The 21,342-nt window shown below is 42.6% G+C and overlaps 1 protein-coding gene across 1 annotated transcript in view; it reads right to left on the bottom strand.

Moving 5' to 3' along the window:
• The window catches only part of DDX4 (DEAD-box helicase 4), a 47,253-nt gene that overhangs the window by 15,892 nt on the left and 10,019 nt on the right, over window positions 1-21,342 (bottom strand). The window contains exons 5-12 of the mRNA XM_064176325.1: window positions 21,248-21,323; window positions 17,729-17,803; window positions 15,932-16,018; window positions 15,536-15,646; window positions 14,851-14,889; window positions 13,076-13,218; window positions 11,869-12,021; window positions 8,863-9,017 (exon numbers count right to left, since the gene is read on the bottom strand). Coding sequence (XP_064032395.1) covers window positions 8,863-9,017; window positions 11,869-12,021; window positions 13,076-13,218; window positions 14,851-14,889; window positions 15,536-15,646; window positions 15,932-16,018; window positions 17,729-17,803; window positions 21,248-21,323 — 839 coding nt within the window. The remainder of the gene's footprint in view (window positions 1-8,862; window positions 9,018-11,868; window positions 12,022-13,075; window positions 13,219-14,850; window positions 14,890-15,535; window positions 15,647-15,931; window positions 16,019-17,728; window positions 17,804-21,247; window positions 21,324-21,342) is intronic.

Raw genomic sequence — 21,342 nt, 5'->3', positions numbered from 1 at the left:
GTAGCGTTCAATCTTCCCTGAAGCTGGTGCATAGTAGGGTATGTGATAGATCCATTCAATACCATGCTCTTTGGCCCAGTTTTTCACAAGATTGTTCTTGAAATGAGTACCATTGTCTGACTCGATTCTCTCTGGAGTTCCATGTCTCCACAAGATTTGTCTCTCCAAACCAACAATGCTGTTACGTGCAGTAGCATGTGGAACTGAATAGGTTTCCAACCATCCAGTGCTGGCTTCTACCATTGTCAGCACATACTGCTTGCCAGAACGTGATCGAGGTAAAGTGATGTAGTCAATCTGCCAGGCTTCACCATACTTGTACTTTGACCATCTCTCACCATACCATAAGGGCTTAATTCGCTTAGCCTGCTTAATAGCAGCACAAATGTCACAGTCATAGATGACTTGGGTGATAGCGTCCATGGACAAGTCAATTGACCTATCACGAGCCCATCGGTATGTTCCATCTCTGCCTTGATGTCCAGATGAGTCATGGGCCCACCGAGCTAAGAACAGCTCACCTCGGTGTTTCCAATCAAGGTCAATGTCAAGTTCAGAGTTGGTATCAACTTGAGCAATCTTAGCAGCTTGGTCTGCCTTCTGGTTGTGTTGATGTTCCTCAGTGGCTCTGCTCTTAGGCATGTGTGCATCTACGTGCCGCACCTTCACCGGAATTTTCTCCAGCCGTGCATCAATGTCCTGCCATAGATCAGCACACCAAACAGGCTTTCCTTTCCTCTGCCAACCATTCTTCTTCCAGTCCTTCAGCCAACCCCATAGAGCATTGGCTACCATCCACGAGTCGGTGTAGAGGTAAAGGATAGGCCAATTTTCACGTTCAGCCACATCAAGAGCAAGTTGAACAGCTTTTACCTCAGCAAACTGACTGGATTCTCCTTCTCCGTCTTTCGTTTCGGTAACTCTCCTGGTTGGACTCCAAACTGCTGACTTCCATATTCGCTTGTTCCCAACAAGACGACAGGAACCATCTGTGAACAAAGCATAGTTCTTTTCCTGATCAGAGAGATCACCATAGGGAGGAGCTTCCTCAGCACGAGTTATTTTCTCCTCCGGAGGTTTGGAACAGTCTGTGCCTTCCGGCTAGTTGGTGATCACCTCCACCAGACCAGGTCGGTCAAGATTACCCATTCGTGCTCGTTGGGTTATCAAAGCCATCCATTTAGACCAGGTTGCATCTGTGGCATGATGTGGTGATGAACCTTTGCCCTTGAACATCCAGTTTAGAACTGGCAGTCTAGGAGCTAAAAGCAATTGTGACTCAGTTCCAATCACTTCAGAAGCTGCTTTCACTCCCTCATAGGCTGCTAGAATCTCTTTCTCTGTTGCAGTGTAATTTGCCTCTGAACCTCTGTAACAACGTCCCCAGAAACCAAGTGGACGACCACGTGTCTCAGTTGGAGCTCTCTGCCAAAGACTCCAAGTTGGACCATTGTCACTGGCAGCCGTGTACAGAATGTTCTTAATGTCCGGACCAGATCTCACAGGTCCCAAGCCCGCTGCATGGACTACTTCTCGATTGATCTGATCAAAGGCTGCTTGTTGTTCAGGTCCCCACTCGAAATTGTTTCTCTTACGAGTCACATCATGCAGAGGTTTGACAATCTGACTGAAACCAGGAATGTGTAGTCTCCAAAATCCCACCACACCAAGAAAAGAAAGTGTGTCCTTCTTACTGGTGGGAACTGCCATGGTAGAGACTTTGTTAATCACATCCTGAGGAATGTAACGGCGACCATCCTGCCACCGCACTCCCAGAAACTGAATTTCTTTGGCAGGTCCTTTGACCTTGTCTCTCTTAATGGCAAAACCTGCTTGCAACAGAATGTCAATGATTTTGTTACCTTTCTCGAAGACTTCCTCAGCAGTTTGGCCCCACACAATGATGTCGTCGATGTACTGGATGTGCTCTGGAGCTTTACCTTTCTCCAGTGCATTGTGGATGACTGAGTGACAGATGGTTGAGCTGTGTTTCCACCCCTGAGGCAAACGATTGAACTGGTACTGGATTCCTCTCCAGGTGAATGCAAACTGAGGCCTGCACTCCTTTACTATGGGAATAGAGAAGAAAGCATTAGCAATGTCTATGGTTGCATACCATTTAGCCTCCTTCGATTCCAGCTCGTACTGGAGTTCCAGCATGTCTGGCACAGCTGCGCTCATGGGTGGCGTCACCTCGTTGAGGGCACGAAAGTCAACTGTCAGTCTCCAGTCGCCTGTAGGTTTACGCACAGGCCAGATGGGACTGTTGAAAGGTGAATGAGCTTTCTTGATGACAGCCTGACTCTCCAATTGACGAATCAGCTGATGAATGGGCAACAAAGAGTCACGGTTAGTTCTGTACTGCCTGTGATGAACAGTTTGAGTTGCAATTGGCACTTCCAGGTCCTCTATGTCATGATGTCCCACAACTGCAGATTCATCAGAAAGTTCAGGTCTAATGGACAATTTCAATTTATCATCCTCAATCTCTACAGATGCTATTCCAAAAGCCCATTTGTGACCCTTAGGATCTTTGAAACAACCTTGTCTCACAAAGTCAATTCCCAAAATGCAAGGCGCATCAGGACCAGTTACAATAGTATGTGTCTTCCATTCTTTACCAGTTAAACTGATCTCAGCCTGTACCTTAGTTAACTCTTGAGATCCACCAGTGATTCCAAAGATAGAAATGGACTCTGTCCCTTTACAATTAGATGGCAATAAAGTACACTGAGCACCTGTGTCAACTAAAGCCCTGTATTTCCGAACTCTTGAACTGCCAGGCCACCTAATGAATACATTCCAATAGATTCGGTTCTCTCCACTATCCCTTTCCTCCTCCTGACTGGAGGCAGGGCACCCCTAATGCTGAACATGGCATGTAGGGTGTACACAATGATTGGTGTTGTGAGAGGAACTGCAACTGTTGGAACAATTGCAATTGCTCTCGGGAGCTGAAGAAGTGACAGCTACTTTTCGGGCATTGCTGCCTCTGTTTCTGCCACTCTGCAGATCCCTGACCCTCTTTGAAAGAGCTGAAGTAGGTTTACCATCCCATTTGTTCATGTTCTCACCATATGTGTCACGCAGAAGTATCCACAGTGACACACGTGATTGCTACTGTCTGGGTGGAATTTGTCTCCTCCTGGGCTGGAATTGCCTTGCAGGAGGTGGGCGTCTGTTCCTGACTGCAGAAACATGCACCCATTCAGATGATGCAGGAATGGTATCTTTTACCAGATTGGTAATGTTTTTAAGATCCTCCTTCAGTTCTTTCATGCTCTCTTTGATGCCATCCCTTATCTCTGTACCTAGAGTTTTTATGGCAGAGACTAAACCAGAATGTGACAAGCTGTCCTCAATCTGCCTGAGCTGGTCAGTGAATTCACCAACAGTGAAAGATCTTCCATTATCACTCCTTGCTAGAAACTTACTGGCCAAGATGTTAGCATAGGATGAAGGAGCAAGCTTAATCAGCTTCTTCATGAGACCTGTTCCCAAAGGAATATCGTCAGGCTCATGAGTGCCATGATCTCCATAAAGCACTTCCTTCACAGCAAACTCCTTCAGAAGCTTAATTCCCTGCTCAACGGTGTTCCACTTCTTGGCAGCCCATGGCAAATCATCTCGGGAAGGATATCTCATAGCCACAGCCAACAAAAGGCGTGTCCACAAGCTAACCCTACCAAGAGGACTTGCTAGGTGTTTGTCCACTCCACTCTCCTTAGTGAGTGGTCCCAGCTGCTTGGCAGACTTGTCTCCTACCTGCAGAGCATTAGCACCAATGCCACGTCATCTCACTAGCCAGCTTAAGATTGGCTCACCTGATTCCCTTGTGTATTCCTTTCTAACTTCCCTGACCTCTCTGAGTGGATCCTTGGAGCCTTGGATGTCATCTTCCTCCTCCTCCTCCTGTTGTTCTGGTGGTGCCTGGCCTAACACAATCTTCCTCATAGCATTCCTAAACTCATTGGAACCATCCTCTCTCTTGGCAGCTAACCTCACAGCACTCCTCTCACTTGAGTATTGTTGCCTCAGCACATCTACAAGGTCTCGCAGACTAACTGCCTCCTCTTCCTCTTCTCCTTGCTGCTGATCACCAGAGGTCCCCTGTCTTACATCCTCCTGCGAACCACTCTTTGTCTTAGCTTTTGCCTTAGCAGGTGCCAGAAAAGCCTGAGCAGCAACAGACTTGGATGTGTCTGCTGGAGGATTTGAATCTTTAGGAGTCTGACCTGAAGGGTTTGAATTATTGGAGGTCTGACTTGGAGCATTTGTATCCTTAGGGGTCTGACTTGGAGCTTGTGAGTTCAAATCTGCCTTGCTTTTAACAGGAGGATTTTGGTTCTGGTCTGATGGCTGGGGTTTCAAATTGGCTGAGCTGGTGTCAGTAGGATTTGGACTGACTGGGCTAGTGTTACCAGCATTAGTAGTATTATTAACATTAGTGGGATTATTTGCCTGTCCTCCTGGGATGCCTGCCAACCCTGACTTGTTTTCATTTTTGCTAGGAACATTCTGATTTTGGGTACCGACCTGTCCTCCTAGGGCTCCTGCCGAACTCTGCCCGTTATCATTGTTTACATTAGTGGCAGGAACACTGGCCGTGTTCCCAGCACTTGGAGAAGGAGGGGCAGAGGCTGGCAAGGGGGAAGCCGATAACTGTGTTCCCTTGTTTTGCTGTGAAAGAGACTGCTTCTGAGACACAGAATTTTTCCTAGCTCTTACAGAAACTGGTTTTGAATTTTTTACCAATAATGCCAAAATTAATATGAATATTAAAATCATGAGGCAAATATTAAAAATTGTGAGAAGAAAAACAGTTTTACACGAGCATGTGCCTATACAAACAGTTGGAATTCCTGTCTTAGGCTGAATAACTCTCATTAGAGCCATATTTAAAGCAGAATTTCCATTGATTGTCACATTATTGACCAGAGCTCCTGTAATGTCCTTGGTAATATTCTCAGAGATATTAAAACCAGCATAACCAAGAATAAAATCACCCCAGCTCCAGAACATATCTGAAACCTTAGCTTTAGCCTTATTATAAGCCAGATCAATGAAATAAGCAACAATTTGACCTTTTAACCAACTAAATGCCAAGAAAACAAAACCAGACCAGAGCAATGCACCAACCAAATACAATAGCTGCTTGATTAGCTTCATCTTAATTCCCAGAGCTAATTTCCACTCACTGAAATATCTAGCCCCACGTTGGGCGCCAAAAAAAAATGTGATGGTTTGGGGGTTACCCCACCCCCCCACACTTTTGTATTTGCCCCAGCTAACTCAGACGGACTCTGGGAATATAGATGAAGCAATTTATTTACAGCTAGCAAAATTTACAAGCAGCTATTTACAATATATACAGTTATATACAATTATATACAGAAATATACAAAGGATAAACAATACAAAAGCACAACTCCCCTCCCAGAAACCTGAGTCCCCAGGAGGGGCTCTCAAAACCACCCCAACACCTCCCCCCGGCCCTCTCAACCTTACCCCAGTTCTCAGGAAGAAGAGAGGTGTAGCCAAGAGGTTAGGGAGCAAGGTTAGTAGGAGCAGGGTTAATGAGATGTGACCAGGTCTAAGGCAAAAGCAAGAGTGAGAGACAAAATGGAGAAAAAGTCTTTCTTCTTCCCAGAGCTCTCAGCGAGACTGTGAGAGAAGTTGACATCAATTGTTTTCATTTCACTGCCCGTTATCTAGTTCTGTTACCAAAACATTCTAGCTTGCTTCAAACTAGCACAGAACACTTCATTTTACCTGCCTTCTTCCCTCTCCCTTCAACTGACAGTAGCACTAAGAGCCAAAATGGTATTACATACTGTCTCCTTCTATGTAGCATACTTAGAAAAAGCAGCACCACCAAAGACATGCCTTTAGAGCTTTGAGAGAGCAATCCCTTTACACCTTGAAAGGATCCTTGTAAAGCAACTAAAGACACTGGCCATGAAGCGTGATGCTCAAAGTATCAGATGGCAAATCCATTCAAGTCCTGCTTGACCTGATGTTCACAAAGAGAGAAGGGCTGGTGGGAGACGTGGTGGTCAGAGGCTGCCTGAGGGCCAGGGACCATGAAATTACAGAGTTTTCAATATATGGTGAAACCAGGAGGGACATCAACAGAAACACCACGCTGGACTTCCAAAGAGCAGACTTTGGATTATTTAAGTAACTAACTCAGTAAGTTCCTTGGGAAATAGCCCTTAGAAACAAAAGGGTCCCGGAAGGTTGGGCCTGCTTCAAGAAAGAACTCTTGAAGGTAAACGAGCAGCTGTGCCATTGTGCCAGAAAGCAAGGTGACAAGGGAGACAACCAGACTGGATAGGTAAGGAGCCTCTGAAGGAATTAAGGGGAAAAAGAGAGGGTGTATCACCTTTGGAAAAAAAGGGAGGTATCCCAGGAAGAGTTCAAGGATGTTGCTAAGTCTTGTAGGAAAAAAAATAGAGAGGAAAAAGCCCATTTAGAATCAAGGCTGGCCACAGATGTCAAGGAAAATAAAAAATGTTTCTGTAAGTACATTAATGGCAAGAGAAGGGCCAAGGACAACCTCCAGTCCTTATCAGATAGAGAGGGGAATATAGTAACAAAGGATGAGGTAAAGGCAGAGGTGCTTAACACCTTTTTTGCCTCAATCTTCAATAGTGGGACAGGTTATTCCCTCGATAACTGGCCTCCTGAGCTGGCAGACGGAGTCAGGGTCCAGTATAGTCCCCCTCTAATCCAGAAAGAATCAGTAAGGGACCTGCTGAGACACTTGGATCCTCACAAGTCCATGGGACCAGATGGGATCCATCCTAGGGTGCTGAGAGCACTGGCAGAGGAGCTGGCCAAGCCACTCTCCATCATTTATCAATAGTCCTGGCTCATTGGAGAGGTCCCCAGAGACTGGAAGCTGCCAATGTGATGCCCATCCACAGGAAGCGTCAAAAAGAGGAACCAGGAAATTACAGACCTGTCAGCCTGACCTCAGTGCCAGGCAAGGTCATGGAACAGGTCATCTTGGGTGCCATCACAAAGCACCCACAGGATGGCCAAGGGACCAGGCTCAGTCAGCATGGATTTAGGAAGGGCAAGTTCTGCCTGGCCAGCCTGCTCTCTAGGTTACATGCCTGGTGAATGTGGGGAAGGCTGCGGATGTAGTCTACTTGGACTTCAGCAAAGCCTATGACACTGTCTGCCACAAGAAGCTCCTGGCCAAGCTGGCAGCTCATGGTTTGGACAGATTCACTCTGTGCTGGATCAAGAACTGGCTGGATGGCAGAGCTCAGAGAGTGGTGGTGAATGGTGCCACATCCAGTTGGCAGCTGTCACTAGTGGTGTGCCTCAAGGATCAGTGCTGGGCCCAGTCCTGTTCAATATCTTTACTGATGATCTGGACGAGGGGATTGAGTCCAGCATCAGTAAGTTTGCAGATGACACCAAGCTAGGAGCAGCTGTGGATCTGTTGGAGGGTAGGAGAGCCCTGCAGAGGGACCTGGACAGGCTGGATGGGTGGGCAGAGGCCAACGGGATGACATTTAACAAGGCCAAGTGCAGGGTTCTGAACTTTGGCCACAACAACCCCAAGCAGCACTACAGTCTGGGGACAGAGTGTCTGGAGAGCAGCCAGGCAGAAGGGGACCTGGGGTAATGGCAGATACTAGGCTGAACATGAGCCATCAGTGTGCCCAGGTGGCCAGTGGCATTCTGGTCTGTGTCAGGAATAGTACGGCCAGTAGGACAAGGGAGGTTATTCTTCCTCTGTACTCAACACTGGTCAGGCCATACCTTGAGTCCTGTGTCCAGTTCTGGGCCATTCAATGCAAGAGAGATGCTGAGATACTGGAACGTGTCCAGAGAAGGGCAATGAAGCTGGTGAGAGGCCTGGAACATAAGCCCCATGATGAGAGGCTGACGGAGCTGGGGGTATTTAGTCTGGAGAAGAGAAGGCTCAGGGGTGACCTCATTGCTGTCTACAACTACCTGAAGGGACACTGTAGCCAGGTGGGACTTGGTCTCTTCTCCCAGAAAGACAGCAACAGAACAAGGGGATAGAGTCTCAAATTATGCTGGAGGAGGTCGGGGCTGCATGTTAGGAGGAAGTTCTTGATTGCAAGAGTGATTGGCATTGGAATGGGCTGCCCAGGGAGGTGGTGGAGTCACCGTCCCTTAAGTGTTCAAGAAAAGACTGAATGAGGTACATAGGGCCACAACCTAGCTGACTGTATAAGGCTGCGTGATAGCTTGGACTGGATGATGTTGGAAGTCTCTTCCAATCTGGTTGGTTCTATGATCCTAAATGCTACTACTTCATGCACTTCCTAATGAGGTTTTTGGTTAGGTCCACTCAGTACAGCTACATCAGATATTTATCTCTTAGAGAAAACCACACTTCTTGTAGTTCTTAGAAGGAAGAACTACCTTACACGCTAAAAAGCAAATTTTCAAGCGAATATACTCTATGCTTGCTTTAAATTTCTGTCCAAGACTAGAAACACTGAGAAGTACAGTTACCGTGAACCATCACTGAAAGCTAACTATGAAGTACTAGCACATCTATTTTTGTCAAGATGACAAAAAAAACGTGTATACAGGCCATAAGGCAACCTAAATTTACTTACAAAATCGATTATTGCTCATCAGTAAACACATGACGCACGTTCCTTAAGCATCTCATCTTCAATCTAGAGTAAGCCTCTTCCTGACCTGCCACCCATCCTCAATATTGCAAAGATTAGGCATTTAAATCCCCAGATGACCATAAATTCAGGTGTTTGCAGCAACTGAATTAGCATAAAAAAATTTCTGTAAGTACTAACGACTGCTGATTCGGAAAAAGTAGCAATGCCAGGCAACAGTGCAAAAGCTTACCCGTACACAAATTTCCTTGCTTCTAGGTAGATCTGATTGATCAGTTCTCTAGTTGGGGCAACAATAATACATTCTGGTTCTTGTTGCTCTTTAAAACTACTGGCAGTTACACCATCTCTCATCATGACAGACACAACTGGTAGAAGAAAAGCTGCCTAGAAAAAAAGACAAAGCAGCAGTGTTCACACTGTTTAAGAATTAAGAGTTTTCACTGGTCATGTTAGAAGCTGCACATCTTAGTCTCAAAGCCAGGGGTGATACAGCACATCAAACAACTTCAAGGAAACCAGACTGCAAAAGGATTGACCTGAATGCATTACAGAACATTTAACCTTATTTTATCCTTGTTCGAAAAGTACGACACTATCTCTTTGGACCTTAACTCTAATAACGCAGGAATAGTCATGTACTAGCAAACTTCTGGGTTACTCAGGCAGTTCCACACATCATGCTCACATACACTGATCACAGAATGACAAGGACAAGTGTAGAGTCTTGCATCTGGGAAAGAACAGCCCCATGCACCACTATAGGTTGGAGGCTGATCTGTTGGAGAGCAGTTCTGGGGAAAGGGACCTGGGAGTACTGGTGGACAACAGGATGACCATGAGCCAGCAATGTGCCCTCGTGGCCAAGAAGGCCAAGGGAACCCTGAGGAGTATTAGAAGGGGTGTGGATAGCAGGCCAAGGTATGTTGTCTTCCCCCTCTACTGTGCTCTGGTGAGGCCACATCTGGAATACTGTGTCAAGCTCAGGTCACTCAGTTGAAGGACACAGAACTGCTTGAAAGAGCAGAGAGCCACAAAGATGATTGAGTGGAATCTACTTTACAATAAAAGGATGAGGGAGTTGGACCTCTTCAGCTTGAAGCTTCGAGACAAAGGGGTGACCTCGCTCACTGCACTGGTTTGAGGCTAACTGGAACATTTTAATGAGAAAAATTAGATTATAGGCTATGAAAACAATGGTGATGTCTACTTCACTCACAGGCTTGATGAGATGTATAAAAATAAGACTATAAACATAGAAAAGACAGAATGTGTGCCTCTGTCAGTCGGTGTAACTAATCCATCTGCTTCTAACCCCCCTTGTTGATCCTCCAAACTCACCTTGCACATAAGGCAAACTCTGGGATAAGGCAGAGGGGCGGAAAAAATGTGGAAAGGTGGTTGGGGAGTGTTGTTTCTGTATTACCTTTAACTTGTGTATTTTGGACTTATATTTAACTTATATATTTGTATATAAGCGGAGTCCCTCAGGGATCAGTCCTGGGACCAGTCTTGTTCAACATCTTTGCTGGTGACATGGACAGTGGCACTGAGCACACCCTCAGCAAGTTTGCTGATGACACCAAGATGTGTAGTGCAGCAGATTATGCTGGAGGGAAGGGATGCCATCCAGAAGGACATGGACAGGCTGCAGAGGTGGCCAACATCATGAAGTTCAACAAGAGTAAGTGCAAGGTCCTGCATCTGGGTTGAGGCAATCCCAAGCACAAATCCAGGCTGGGCAGTGACTGGCTGGAGAGCAGCCCTGACGTGGACTTGGGGGTGCTGGTGGATGAGAAGCTCAACATGAGCCAGCAGTGTGCATTTGCAGCCTGGAAGACCAACAAAACCCTGGGTTGCATCAGGAGAAGTGTGGCCAACAGATGGAGGGAGGTGATTCTCTCCCTCCACTGTGCTCTGGTGAGACCCCACCTGGAGTACTGTATCCAGTTCTGGAGCCCCTATTACAAGAAGGATGTGGACGTGCTGGAGCATATTCAAAAAAGGGCCACAGGGGACCCTAGGAGAGGGCTGGAGCACCTTACCTAGGAGGACAGACTGAAAAAAGCTGGGGCTGTTTAGTCTGGAGGAGAGGAGGCTCCCAAGTGACCTTATTGTGGCCTTCCAGTACCTGAAGCAGGCCTACAAAAAAAGCTGAGGAAGGACTTTTCAGGCTACCAGAGAGTGACAGGACTAGGGGGAATGGAGTAAAGCTGGAGATGGGTAGGATCAGGCTGGACATGAGGACGAAGTTGTTCAGTATGAGAGTGGTGAGAGCTTCAAATGGGGTGCCCAGGGAGATGGTTGAGGCCCCATCTGTGGAGGTGTTTAAGGCCAGGCTGGATGAGGCTCTGGCCAGCTTTATCTAGGGTGTGGTGTCCCTGCCCATGGCAGAGGGGTTGGAACTTGATGATCCTTGTGGTCTATTCCAACCCTGACTGATTCTATGATTTCTGTATATAGCTCTAAACGTTTTAAGTATCTGCTTGTATATTGTGCTAAGCTGTACATATAAAGCTTCATTCCTTAACTTTCAGGAACTTAAGAACCTTACATTCCTTAACAGCTGAGTGTAGTCTGGGTGATTCCATAAGAGTTGCAGGGCAGGTAACTCTCAAACCATCACACTCATGTTTATAAATGCAAACGGTCAATGTTGGGAGGATGGAGTCAGGCTCCTCTCAGTGACGACTAATGAGAGGACAAGGGGCAACAGATGCAAGATGGCCTACAAAAGGCTCCATGTAAATATAAAGAAAAAAACATTTTCACTGTGACAGTGACAGAACACTGGAACAGGCTGTCCAGAGAAGCTGTGGAGTCTCCTTCTCTGGACACATTCAAAACCTACCTGGATGCATTCCTGTAAGACCTAGGCTAGGTGATGCTGTTCTGGCAGGGGACGCTGGACTAAATCTTTCAACATCTATCATTCTGTGACCCTGTGAAATCTCATCTTTCAGTTTTTTTTTCTCACTAGCTTCTACAACTGCCTATACTTCTGAACCTGGATCTGCAGCCTTGAAGACTGGCCTTCCGTATCAAGAGACTAGTTCACTGAAAATAAAGAAGAAATGTGACATCTTTTATATCTGTGTTTAACACTACACCTGCCACTGCAGTGGAAGTCACTTCACAACAAGCTCTGAAGAACCTGGCACATGGAAAACTAAGTCACCCACCTTAAAGTTAAATGTCACACACTCCAAGTAGTATGATTGCTATATGAAATGCTTACAGTCTTCCCTGATCCTGTTTGGGCACATGCCATTAAATCCTGTCCAGACAGTATAATTGGAATGCTGTACTTCTGCACTGGAGTAAGTTTAGAGTATCCAGCTTTAGCAATGTTCTTCTTTAAAGTCTGGCAGAAATCAGCTTCTTCAAAAGTCTGTAGAAGAAAAAAAATAAGAGAAATACACAACTACAGAAGACTCAAGTTTAAAACCTGAGACATCTACTACAGGATACAGATGTCCAAACACTAAAAATAATTGATAATCTACTCTGTCATCTAGGTCACCAAGGTTCCTACAGGTAAAAGCTGCAAAAGGTTTCTTCAACCTACTCTTACCATTCAAGTAAAGTTGTCTGTAGCACAGTAAACGCCCTCAGCTGGTCTTACTAGTTTCAACAGAAAACTACTCAGAAGCCATGCACACATCTGGATTCAAGCAGGTAAACTTACATCACAAAGCTGAATTCCTATCCAGGACCAAAAGGCATCACACATGACAAAATCAGTTCAACTTCAGTAAGAAAACCTTTCAGAAGATGGATAGGGAAAAAAATGCCACATCTTCTCTTTCACAGGTGCTAATCCCCCCAGCCTACCTCTCCTCACTTCCCTCTGTGCACCCCGCCTCCCTGTGCCCCACAAGGGCACCTTTTCCTCATTTTCCCAAAAAAGAGGCTTGTTTTTAGCTTGGTTTTGTTTGGTTGGTTTTGTTATTGCGGCAGCTTTTTTTAAACACTAGACACCTGGTACATAGTAGAAGCAGAGTTATATACAATTTTCAGCCATAGAAAACACAGACAGAATCTACTTAGAAAACACTTCTCTCTACAAAACTCTTCCAACACGTATTAATTTACGTTGGTAAAAGATCCTCCAGTAATAGACTTCAACAAATGATTCTACCAGCCTCCCTAGAACTGCTGCCAAAGACCTCTCTGTTTAAAGATCTGAACTGGTATTTTCCTGTAATGTAAGACTATACTTCCTATCCATCCAATATTGCTTTATCTGGGCCTTTTCTGTAGTTTGTCAATGTCATTTTTAGTTTGCATTTTTATCTTTCAAATGGGTAGCATCTCCTTCCAACAGAGTAGTGTCTTCAAGACTCAAAATCTTTATTAATACTTTGATTAGTTTTGAATATTAGACTCAGTATGCATCCCTGCACAATCACATTCAACATAAACTTGAGACTGGGTTCACTAACCTGTAACGGTGATGGAGGGTTAAGTCCCGACACTTCGACAGCATTTTCATCATACTTGTCAAAATTAATTCCTGTCTCATAATGTGCAAAGATGGTGTCTTCATCATCAGGAGGAGGAGGCGGCACATAAGTCACCTTCGGACCTTAAGAACAAAGCCACTCAAGTTCATGAACAATATAATAAAAACTTAAACTGCATTTTTTGTAACTGTGGAGCTACTTTAGTGGGATGTCATTCAGATTTCTTTCTCTCCGCTTTCCAAGAATGCAAGGATTTCCATAAATTAATTATGAGAGCATTTATTTTTACTTGACATAAAGCTCATTTACAAAGTCAGACTTTCATAAAACATTCTTGTCTTGCACTCACTCAAGGACTGTTCTAAAAGTAATTCACAAAAATTAAAGTAAGGTCTATTTTACCACTGCGCTAAAACCAGTTCTACCCTAACTGCTGGATGCCACGCAATCAGCACCAGAATAAGGGGACACAGTCTCAAGTTGTGTCAGGGGAGGTACAGGCTGGATGTTAGGAGAAATTTCTTGACAAGAGAGTGATTTGCCATTGGAATGGGCTGCCCACGGAGGTGGCGGAGTCGCTGTCCCTGGAGCTGTTCAAGAAAAGACTGGATGGGACACTTAGTGCCATGGTCTAGTTGATTGGACAGGGCTGGGTGACAGGTTGGACTGGATGATCTTGGAGGTCCCCTCCAACCTGGTTCATTCTACGATAAAAACTCTTATTAAAACATAAATTATTGTATTGAGTAGCAAAGTATTTATCAATACACAAGGACAAAATTAATCTATTTATTGCAGTACATGTATACTTCTGTACGTCTTAAGGTAATATTCACACTAGGAAGTATAGAACTATTTGATGCTCACTAAAATGTTTGTAGAAGTCATTTCACAGGCACCTAAAATGAGGAAGGATCAGGACCCACAATCAATCATACAAAAGTCAGGACTGCACTATTTGTCTTTCTGCATTTCAAGAATAAAGGAAAGGCAAATATTCAAGGTGATACTCAAGGTGGGGTTCAACAAGGCTCTGAGCAACCTGGTCTCGCTGAGGATATCCCTGCTGACCAGAAGATCTTTGGAGGTCCCTTCCAACCCAGACCATTCTATTATTCAAATAAGGCTAAAGTCACTTCAAAAGGCACTCCAGGTAAGCAAATGAAATTTTAACAGATTGTCCCAACTAACCCTTTCAATAACATCAAAAAATCACTCATCATACAACCTGATCTCCTGCAGATAGAAATCATTAAATTCTAATCAGCAACTTGCACTCAGTGAAAGACATCACGCCTATTTCCCAAAAAGTGGATCCCAGGTGCTATAGTGTCTGAAAACGAGAATCTATCTCCTCGTTTGTACTTTGCTTTAATGACTACTACCACTTACATGCCTAAATTATTGCCAATTACATTCAGTGTCACAGGTAGGTAAGCTTTACTCTTAGAAAGAACCACCAACACCAGAGGCATTCTATAACACTCCATTCCAAAAAGTTAAGTCTTTCTTTAGGTGGGAACAACCACTGTGCTGCCAAGTAATTTGAAGATGAGCAAAGTTTAAACCTACTGACTTTTACCTTATTTGCCTGGCAAGTCACAGTACATAAACAGTTTTGAGACGATTATGCATTTATCCATTCACTACCTTCTTTTTCTCCCCAATTACTTCCAACAACTTTACACTGGAGAATGTTGCTTTAGTTAAAAGCAAACAAAAACTGGCATGATACTTACAAAGAAGCAACTTACCTCTTTCGAAACCTTTTTCTTCGTTGTCTTTGGAATGTACTGTGAAAGAAAGCACCCTGACATTAACTTCTTTTAGGAAAGAAAGATCATTTGACAGAAAATCTGGAAAAGAATCTTATTGAATAAGTTCCAAGAAAATTCAACAGTGGTTCCTGAATAGTTGGTAGAACGAGAGGAAATGCTTAGGTAAACAAGAAAAGGTTTGTTACAAAAAGCCAGACAACAAGGGCTCCATTGAACTAAGTCAGATAGAGGCAAAATGGTATTTCTATGCATCTTATGGAGCATGAAGGAAGAATTCTTCACAGAAAGCAAAAATACTTAAGATTCAAGTCACCTAAAACAATGCTTTCCCTTGTAAGAGGGTGGAAAAAGTCTAAAGTGACTATTTCAAAACTAAGGAAGTTCTTAAAGGATTACTTTAAATGTTGAGATTAGCATCTCTGCTTCACTGTCCATAAACTGATACAACATCTCTGAAAATTCAATTACAAAAAAATTAACCACATTACTAACATGCCTTCTGTGGGCATGCATGTAAGTTATCTAACATCCACAGAAGGTTCTTAATTCAGACAGGGAAAACAATCACAATGATACCAGTTTGCAAAGCTAGAAAGGTACTGTATTACAACAAATCAACAAGAAAATGTGAAAGGTTAACCACCCTACTAAAAGGTGTTACCTGCAGAACCTTCAAAACCTCTTCCTCTGGAGCCAACAAAACTGCCAGACAGAGGTCTGCCTCTTTGTTCATCTCTAGTATCTGTAACAGATAGCGTCATAGAAGTAGTGTCTAAAATTAGCATAAAGAAATACCATGCTTAAATATAATATTATTTAGCCCAAAAACTATACAGTGCAACACCCCTCGCAGAATTCTCTATAACTTCAACTTAGGCCGTATTATTTCAAATGATACAACTTTTCAAAGACGTCATCCATGTTCCACAAGAAGTCTCAAGAACAGAAGCTATTTCATAGCTTTCACCTCTATACTTGTAGTTCTCAGGGGACAAGCAAACCCAGAAGAAATGGCCAAACGTATGCAGTCCATAAACAAAAAAACCACACAACTTACTCTCACTTCGTACAAAACCAGAAGGAAATCCTGTAAAACCTCTATTTCGTGTAGTGTAATCTCCTCCCATGTTCATCTCTTGAAAACCTACAGTATGGCATAACACACAACTTAGTTTAGTTGATTCTGTATGTGTACATCAAGTGTTTTCCATTCAGCAATTACACTTCGCATCCTTGTTTAATGAAGCCATATAAAAAGTAAAATAAAACTAAGTGATTTGCCTAAGCACACGAAATAAAGTAAGAATTTTTGCCAAAAGGTATGATGACAAGAGTCTACTGCTCTGCAGCATTGCTTCCAGCAAAAAGTCAAACATTAAACCTCAAAGTATTTGACCTTACATGCATATATGGTATATAACCTACTGTCTTACAGCCATTTCATTATGCTGATCAGCTTCAGTGCTCTGGTTTAGTCAGAGGGCAACTGAATTTTCATAATCAGCACTGTAGAGCAAGGCAGGATTGCAGTTGTTGCCTCTTTAAGAATGACTATTTGAAAACTTGCCTTTAAAACCTTTTCTTTTTTTTTTAATTATTCTGAATTACTTCTTCAACTGTTTGAGACAGGCAGTGCCAAGTATTTAATGCATTTTTATTGCTAACACCTTTCCCTAATCACCTTCCTGTTGGGAAAGCAGAGGAAGTAAGTAAACAGCAACATGCATAAGCAAAAAATAGTCATCATTTTAGCTAGGACAGTTTTAAGTGTTGTCTAACATCCAAGCAATCATCAGCTTATATCATTTACTCCTCATTCTTCAGGTAAGCATCTGTTCTATCATCTTGTAATGACAAAGACCACATTCTGTTAAAAGCGATTAACAAGCTCTCCTACTAGAGCACCTATAGTTCCTTCTCCACCAACACCTGACTTGTATGTCATGTGAACTTGAACAAAATTTTCAAATTAAAATAATTTTTCAATCACATCTTAAAGGCTGACATGCAAAAGACAGTCTAGAGGTAAACACAACAGACCTTAAATACAGCACATGAGTTACTCTGCAACTGTCAGAAGGCCTACATCATTTCACAGCACCACTGAAGGGTTGCTGCCCACTTGCTTAAGTCTAGCATTTCCCTACCACAAAGGACATCAATGCAAGTGGTGCAAAAGACAATGTAGAACTTTTTGAAAGAACAAATGTAACTTCAGGTGGCTTCACACTTGTTCTCCAGGTCTTAACTTCTGCTAAACGCACCCAACAAGGGCTGAAGTTCCCAACTGTCTAGAGAGATGCTACATAACAGTGAGCTTCCACTGCCCTACATGGGCACCCTACATGGTGGTACCACCAGAATGCCAGTTATTATCCCCATTAATGTGCACTGCATACAAAAGGGGCACTTGCATTAAAAACAGGAAGAGGAGAGGGATTAGATATTGTTTAAAGACACTAAAGAAAGAATGAACAATTTTAGGTCTTTCACAGAAGAACACTGGTACTTCCTCATGTGGCACATATGTGAATGCTTATATTCAGATGATATTGTAGTGATATTACAACTCAAAATCAGCAGAAAAATACTCCTTTCCACAAAGGATAAAATCGAAGAGGGAAGCAAAACATCAATTCTTAAATTTAGACACATGCATCTGGACATCTTTACGTTGGTCAGCCAAAACTAAGGGGTGATACCAAATGCCTAGGCTATAAAAAATAAGGACACCTATTACCTTCCAAGTCATAAACACTTACTTTGCACTGATGCAACAAAACTGACTACATGAAAACTTTGAACTATCGAATACTAACTAACCACAAGAATTGTAGACACACCAGACAGTTACCTCTGTTTGCAAAATTCCTTCCATTACCAAATGTACTTGTTGGCTTATACGGTCTGTTTAGATGTTCAGCAGTACCTGTAATTAGAAAAAACAAATCAACTTAACATTCAAAGATATCTTTGGCTTCCAGGTAGGCTTTTACTTTGGGATGGCCTTGGTTTATTTCTGTTGTTTCAGTTTGGGTATTTTTAAACTCAACAGTAAAATTACAATGTCGAGTCTGAAAGGAACCTCAGGTCTGTAGCCTACCTCCCACTTGACATTAAGAAAAAAAAATAATCACCATGTGAGGAAGATGTTCTTTCATAAGGCAGAGGAAATTAATTAAAATTACAAATCTTAGGACAGGTTTAACTACCATTTGAAATATGGAATACCATCACACAGCAACAGTACTATTTCCAGCATCGTAAGATATAACTTTCTACAATATACTCAGATAACAGTTGCACGGTTCTTCCCTTGTCACAAAGTCAAGTTTTAATTTCCCCCAAAACTACAAATTCTAATCATGAAATCCCACCTTTACGCCTAGAACGTTCTCCAAAACAATCCTGACTTCTGTTAGGTCTTTCAACAGTACCTGGAAAACAAGATACTACTGTAAGATAACTCAAACCAATGAAGTACAGCCTATGTAACTAGACAGTGAGGACTGAAAGTAGGTTGAATCCTGGGATCCATGGGTTACAACTAGAAGCAGCAATTTCACCTGGAGACTGATCACTTGCATACTCCATTGACTGATAATGGGGCATATATCACCTTCATCTATGACCCAGACGATGGAACAAAGCACACCTACAACAGGCTTGCAGACATACAAAATTGTGTCATAACACAAGGCTGTTTCACTTGAAGGAAGCTCCGAGCATGCTTTGCAACAAAACAAACACATTAGTGAAGGAAAAGATCACCCATACACAGGAGTTTGTCATAAAGGAAAATAAAGAAAATAGGATGAAGGAGATTTGGTACATTACCAAGTCACACAACTGAAAAACCTTGCTCATACAACACTAAAAGTGTCAGAACTGCTGCCCTCATAGTCTCAATATTCAGAGCTCCTGCTCATTGGAAGATTTGAATAGTTTGTGGCAAACACAGGAGAAATTACTCTGATACATGTTTCTAACATAGCTTACCAATTACTCCAACTGCTACTGTTATGGCTTACCACAATATATTATCTTCCATTGACCAAGTCTACTTGCCTTTAAAAGGGGGAGAGGACTCTTCCCTTTACTTGCCACCCTAACCCACTATTATTCCATCACTACTCTTTCAGATAACATTTGCATAGGCCATGTTAATTCAATCTTGATAGTTTTGGAAAGGACATCACAGCCACCAAAACACCTGAACAGTAAAGCATCTGCTTTACTAAGTTCCTTCACCATGCTGCCCTCTGAGTGTACTGCTTCGACTTATGAAAGATGCTGTACAAAACCACTGGTTTCTAGACAGTGAATAGGACAGAACAATTATCATTCTTTACTCACATCTGATAGGCTTGTCACTTACACCAAATTAACTGTAGACTGCACTGTTACTTGCAAAAAAAGGATCTGTTACAGGATGGTGCATTATTAATGCAACTCGTATCTATACATGTTTACAAACCAACTGGTCTTACAGGGAGTCTGAAAGTACCAAATGCCAGTACTTAATTCACTATGTTATCATTTACCACCCTAAATTTACTAATTTTCAAGTCGTGTTTGACAGAGTGAGAAGATTAGAAGCCATCCTTGCTCCTAATTCCAGTTCCTAAACTGGAATTAAAATCTAGCATTGCATCACCATATTCCTGAAGAATCGCTATTAAATTTGCTGATTTCCTCACCATATGCATTCCTTTTCATTTTTCTACAGCACATGAGGATTTAAAACCCTGATTTTAATACACTCCAGAGACATCCAGCCCAGATGCTGTACATACTAAATAAACATCATTTCATCAAGATACTTTCTTTTAAGTACCAAACAATGATAAAATTGAAAAAAAAAACAACTCCCTTCAGAACTGAAAACCCAGAATAATTTTGCTTTCATGAAGAAGCAATGCAAAGAATTCACTTGTTTAACTGAAATTAAAGCTTTACAGCTTTTATTACTTGCAGTTTATCCTCATAAGGATTCACACAAGATGACTACTAGTAGATATTGTTTTAAGGAAAAAAAATTATAAAGCTTAACCAGCATATACTAACTCTACTCATGCACTGTAGTGGCAAGCAAGCAAGCTGTATCACTAACACCACAAACTATACAGAGCATAGAAGTGCACTGCCTGTAAGAGCAACTTAATACAAAACTCAGATGAAGAACAATCTGTTCATGCAAGCAAAAAATAACTAAGGCCTATGTAACTTTTTCTGTAAAAAAGGGACATTTTTTTCTTTAACATTACAGGAAAAAAACCCTAATTCTGATGCACCCTTTTATACAAGGTCAAGACAAGATGCGTAACAGAGACCTCCACCTCTGAGCTTCCTGAATGTCATGGATTGTTGAATCTGCTGCTGTTATTCATATCATGCTGCAGACATGCCAGCTTCAAAAATCAAAGTACTAGCTGAAGCAAAGTATTATAGGACTTGAAGTTCAGATTGTAACACGGGAGGCTTCCTGTTCTATTTGCTTCTTCTGGGTTCTGTGGGTGTTGTCTTTTCCACTAGGATGGCAGAGGAACAAGGAGGGATGGGGGAGCAGTTCTGTGGCTTGGGCTCTTGACTCCTTGCTTCTGCTTGCTGCCACTTTACACCATATTCTTCTGCAAATAAGCTAAGGTAATTACGCATTTTGTACTGCGATCATCTGATTTTGATGAGTCGATCTATTCTTATTTCACATTTTTTTGTCTCAATCCCAAGGTTTTTTGTTACTTTCTCCTCACTTTAGTGTTAGGAAGATAGACAGGTTAAAACACGGATTCAGTTTTACCCGTTTAGTTCAGATTTAAACCATTATACTGAACAATTTTAGTTGCTCTTATCTAAAAAGACTATTTTTAAGCCAAAGCATATACAGTTTGTAATTGTTCACACTGACCTAAACTAACACACTATACACAGATCAGGAAAAGAATAAGCGGTTAATCGTGACAGTGAAAGCAAGACTTGCAGCAGCAAGAGCCTTCCTGCCCATAAGTTTAGTACAAGAGGCAAACATGAGGGAGTATTTTGTTATTTTTGCAACAGGTAAAATTAACAGGCAGGGCCAACATCTAGACAGAACAAACAAAACAGGACATTGCAAGACTCACTTCAACCTAACCCTTTTTTTGTTTTTGCAGCAAATAAAGAGTTGTGGGTTGGGACAAAAGGAAAGCCTAGTCATTATGTTACTCGTATAATGTGAAGTTGCTTTCTGCATGGGGGACACATGAAAATAGCAGAATGACAATATTCCACAATTCTGCTTAATCTCCTAAACTTAAAATAGAGGAAGGGATCACAATAAAGCTGAGGGGGTTAGTCACAAATGTCAGTAAAATCAGAAGTGCCTTTCACATACCAAATAAGCCTACATTCAGACCTTCACCTGTCTTGAAGTCACTTAACCGGCCGTTTTGTCTTCCAGGGAAGACAGCCTACAGGAAACAAAAGAGA

This window comes from Pogoniulus pusillus, chromosome Z, assembly GCF_015220805.1.
Source record: "Pogoniulus pusillus isolate bPogPus1 chromosome Z, bPogPus1.pri, whole genome shotgun sequence".
In the NCBI taxonomy this organism is placed as follows: Eukaryota; Metazoa; Chordata; class Aves; order Piciformes; family Lybiidae; genus Pogoniulus; species Pogoniulus pusillus.
This window is presented reverse-complemented; position numbering and strand designations above follow the sequence as displayed.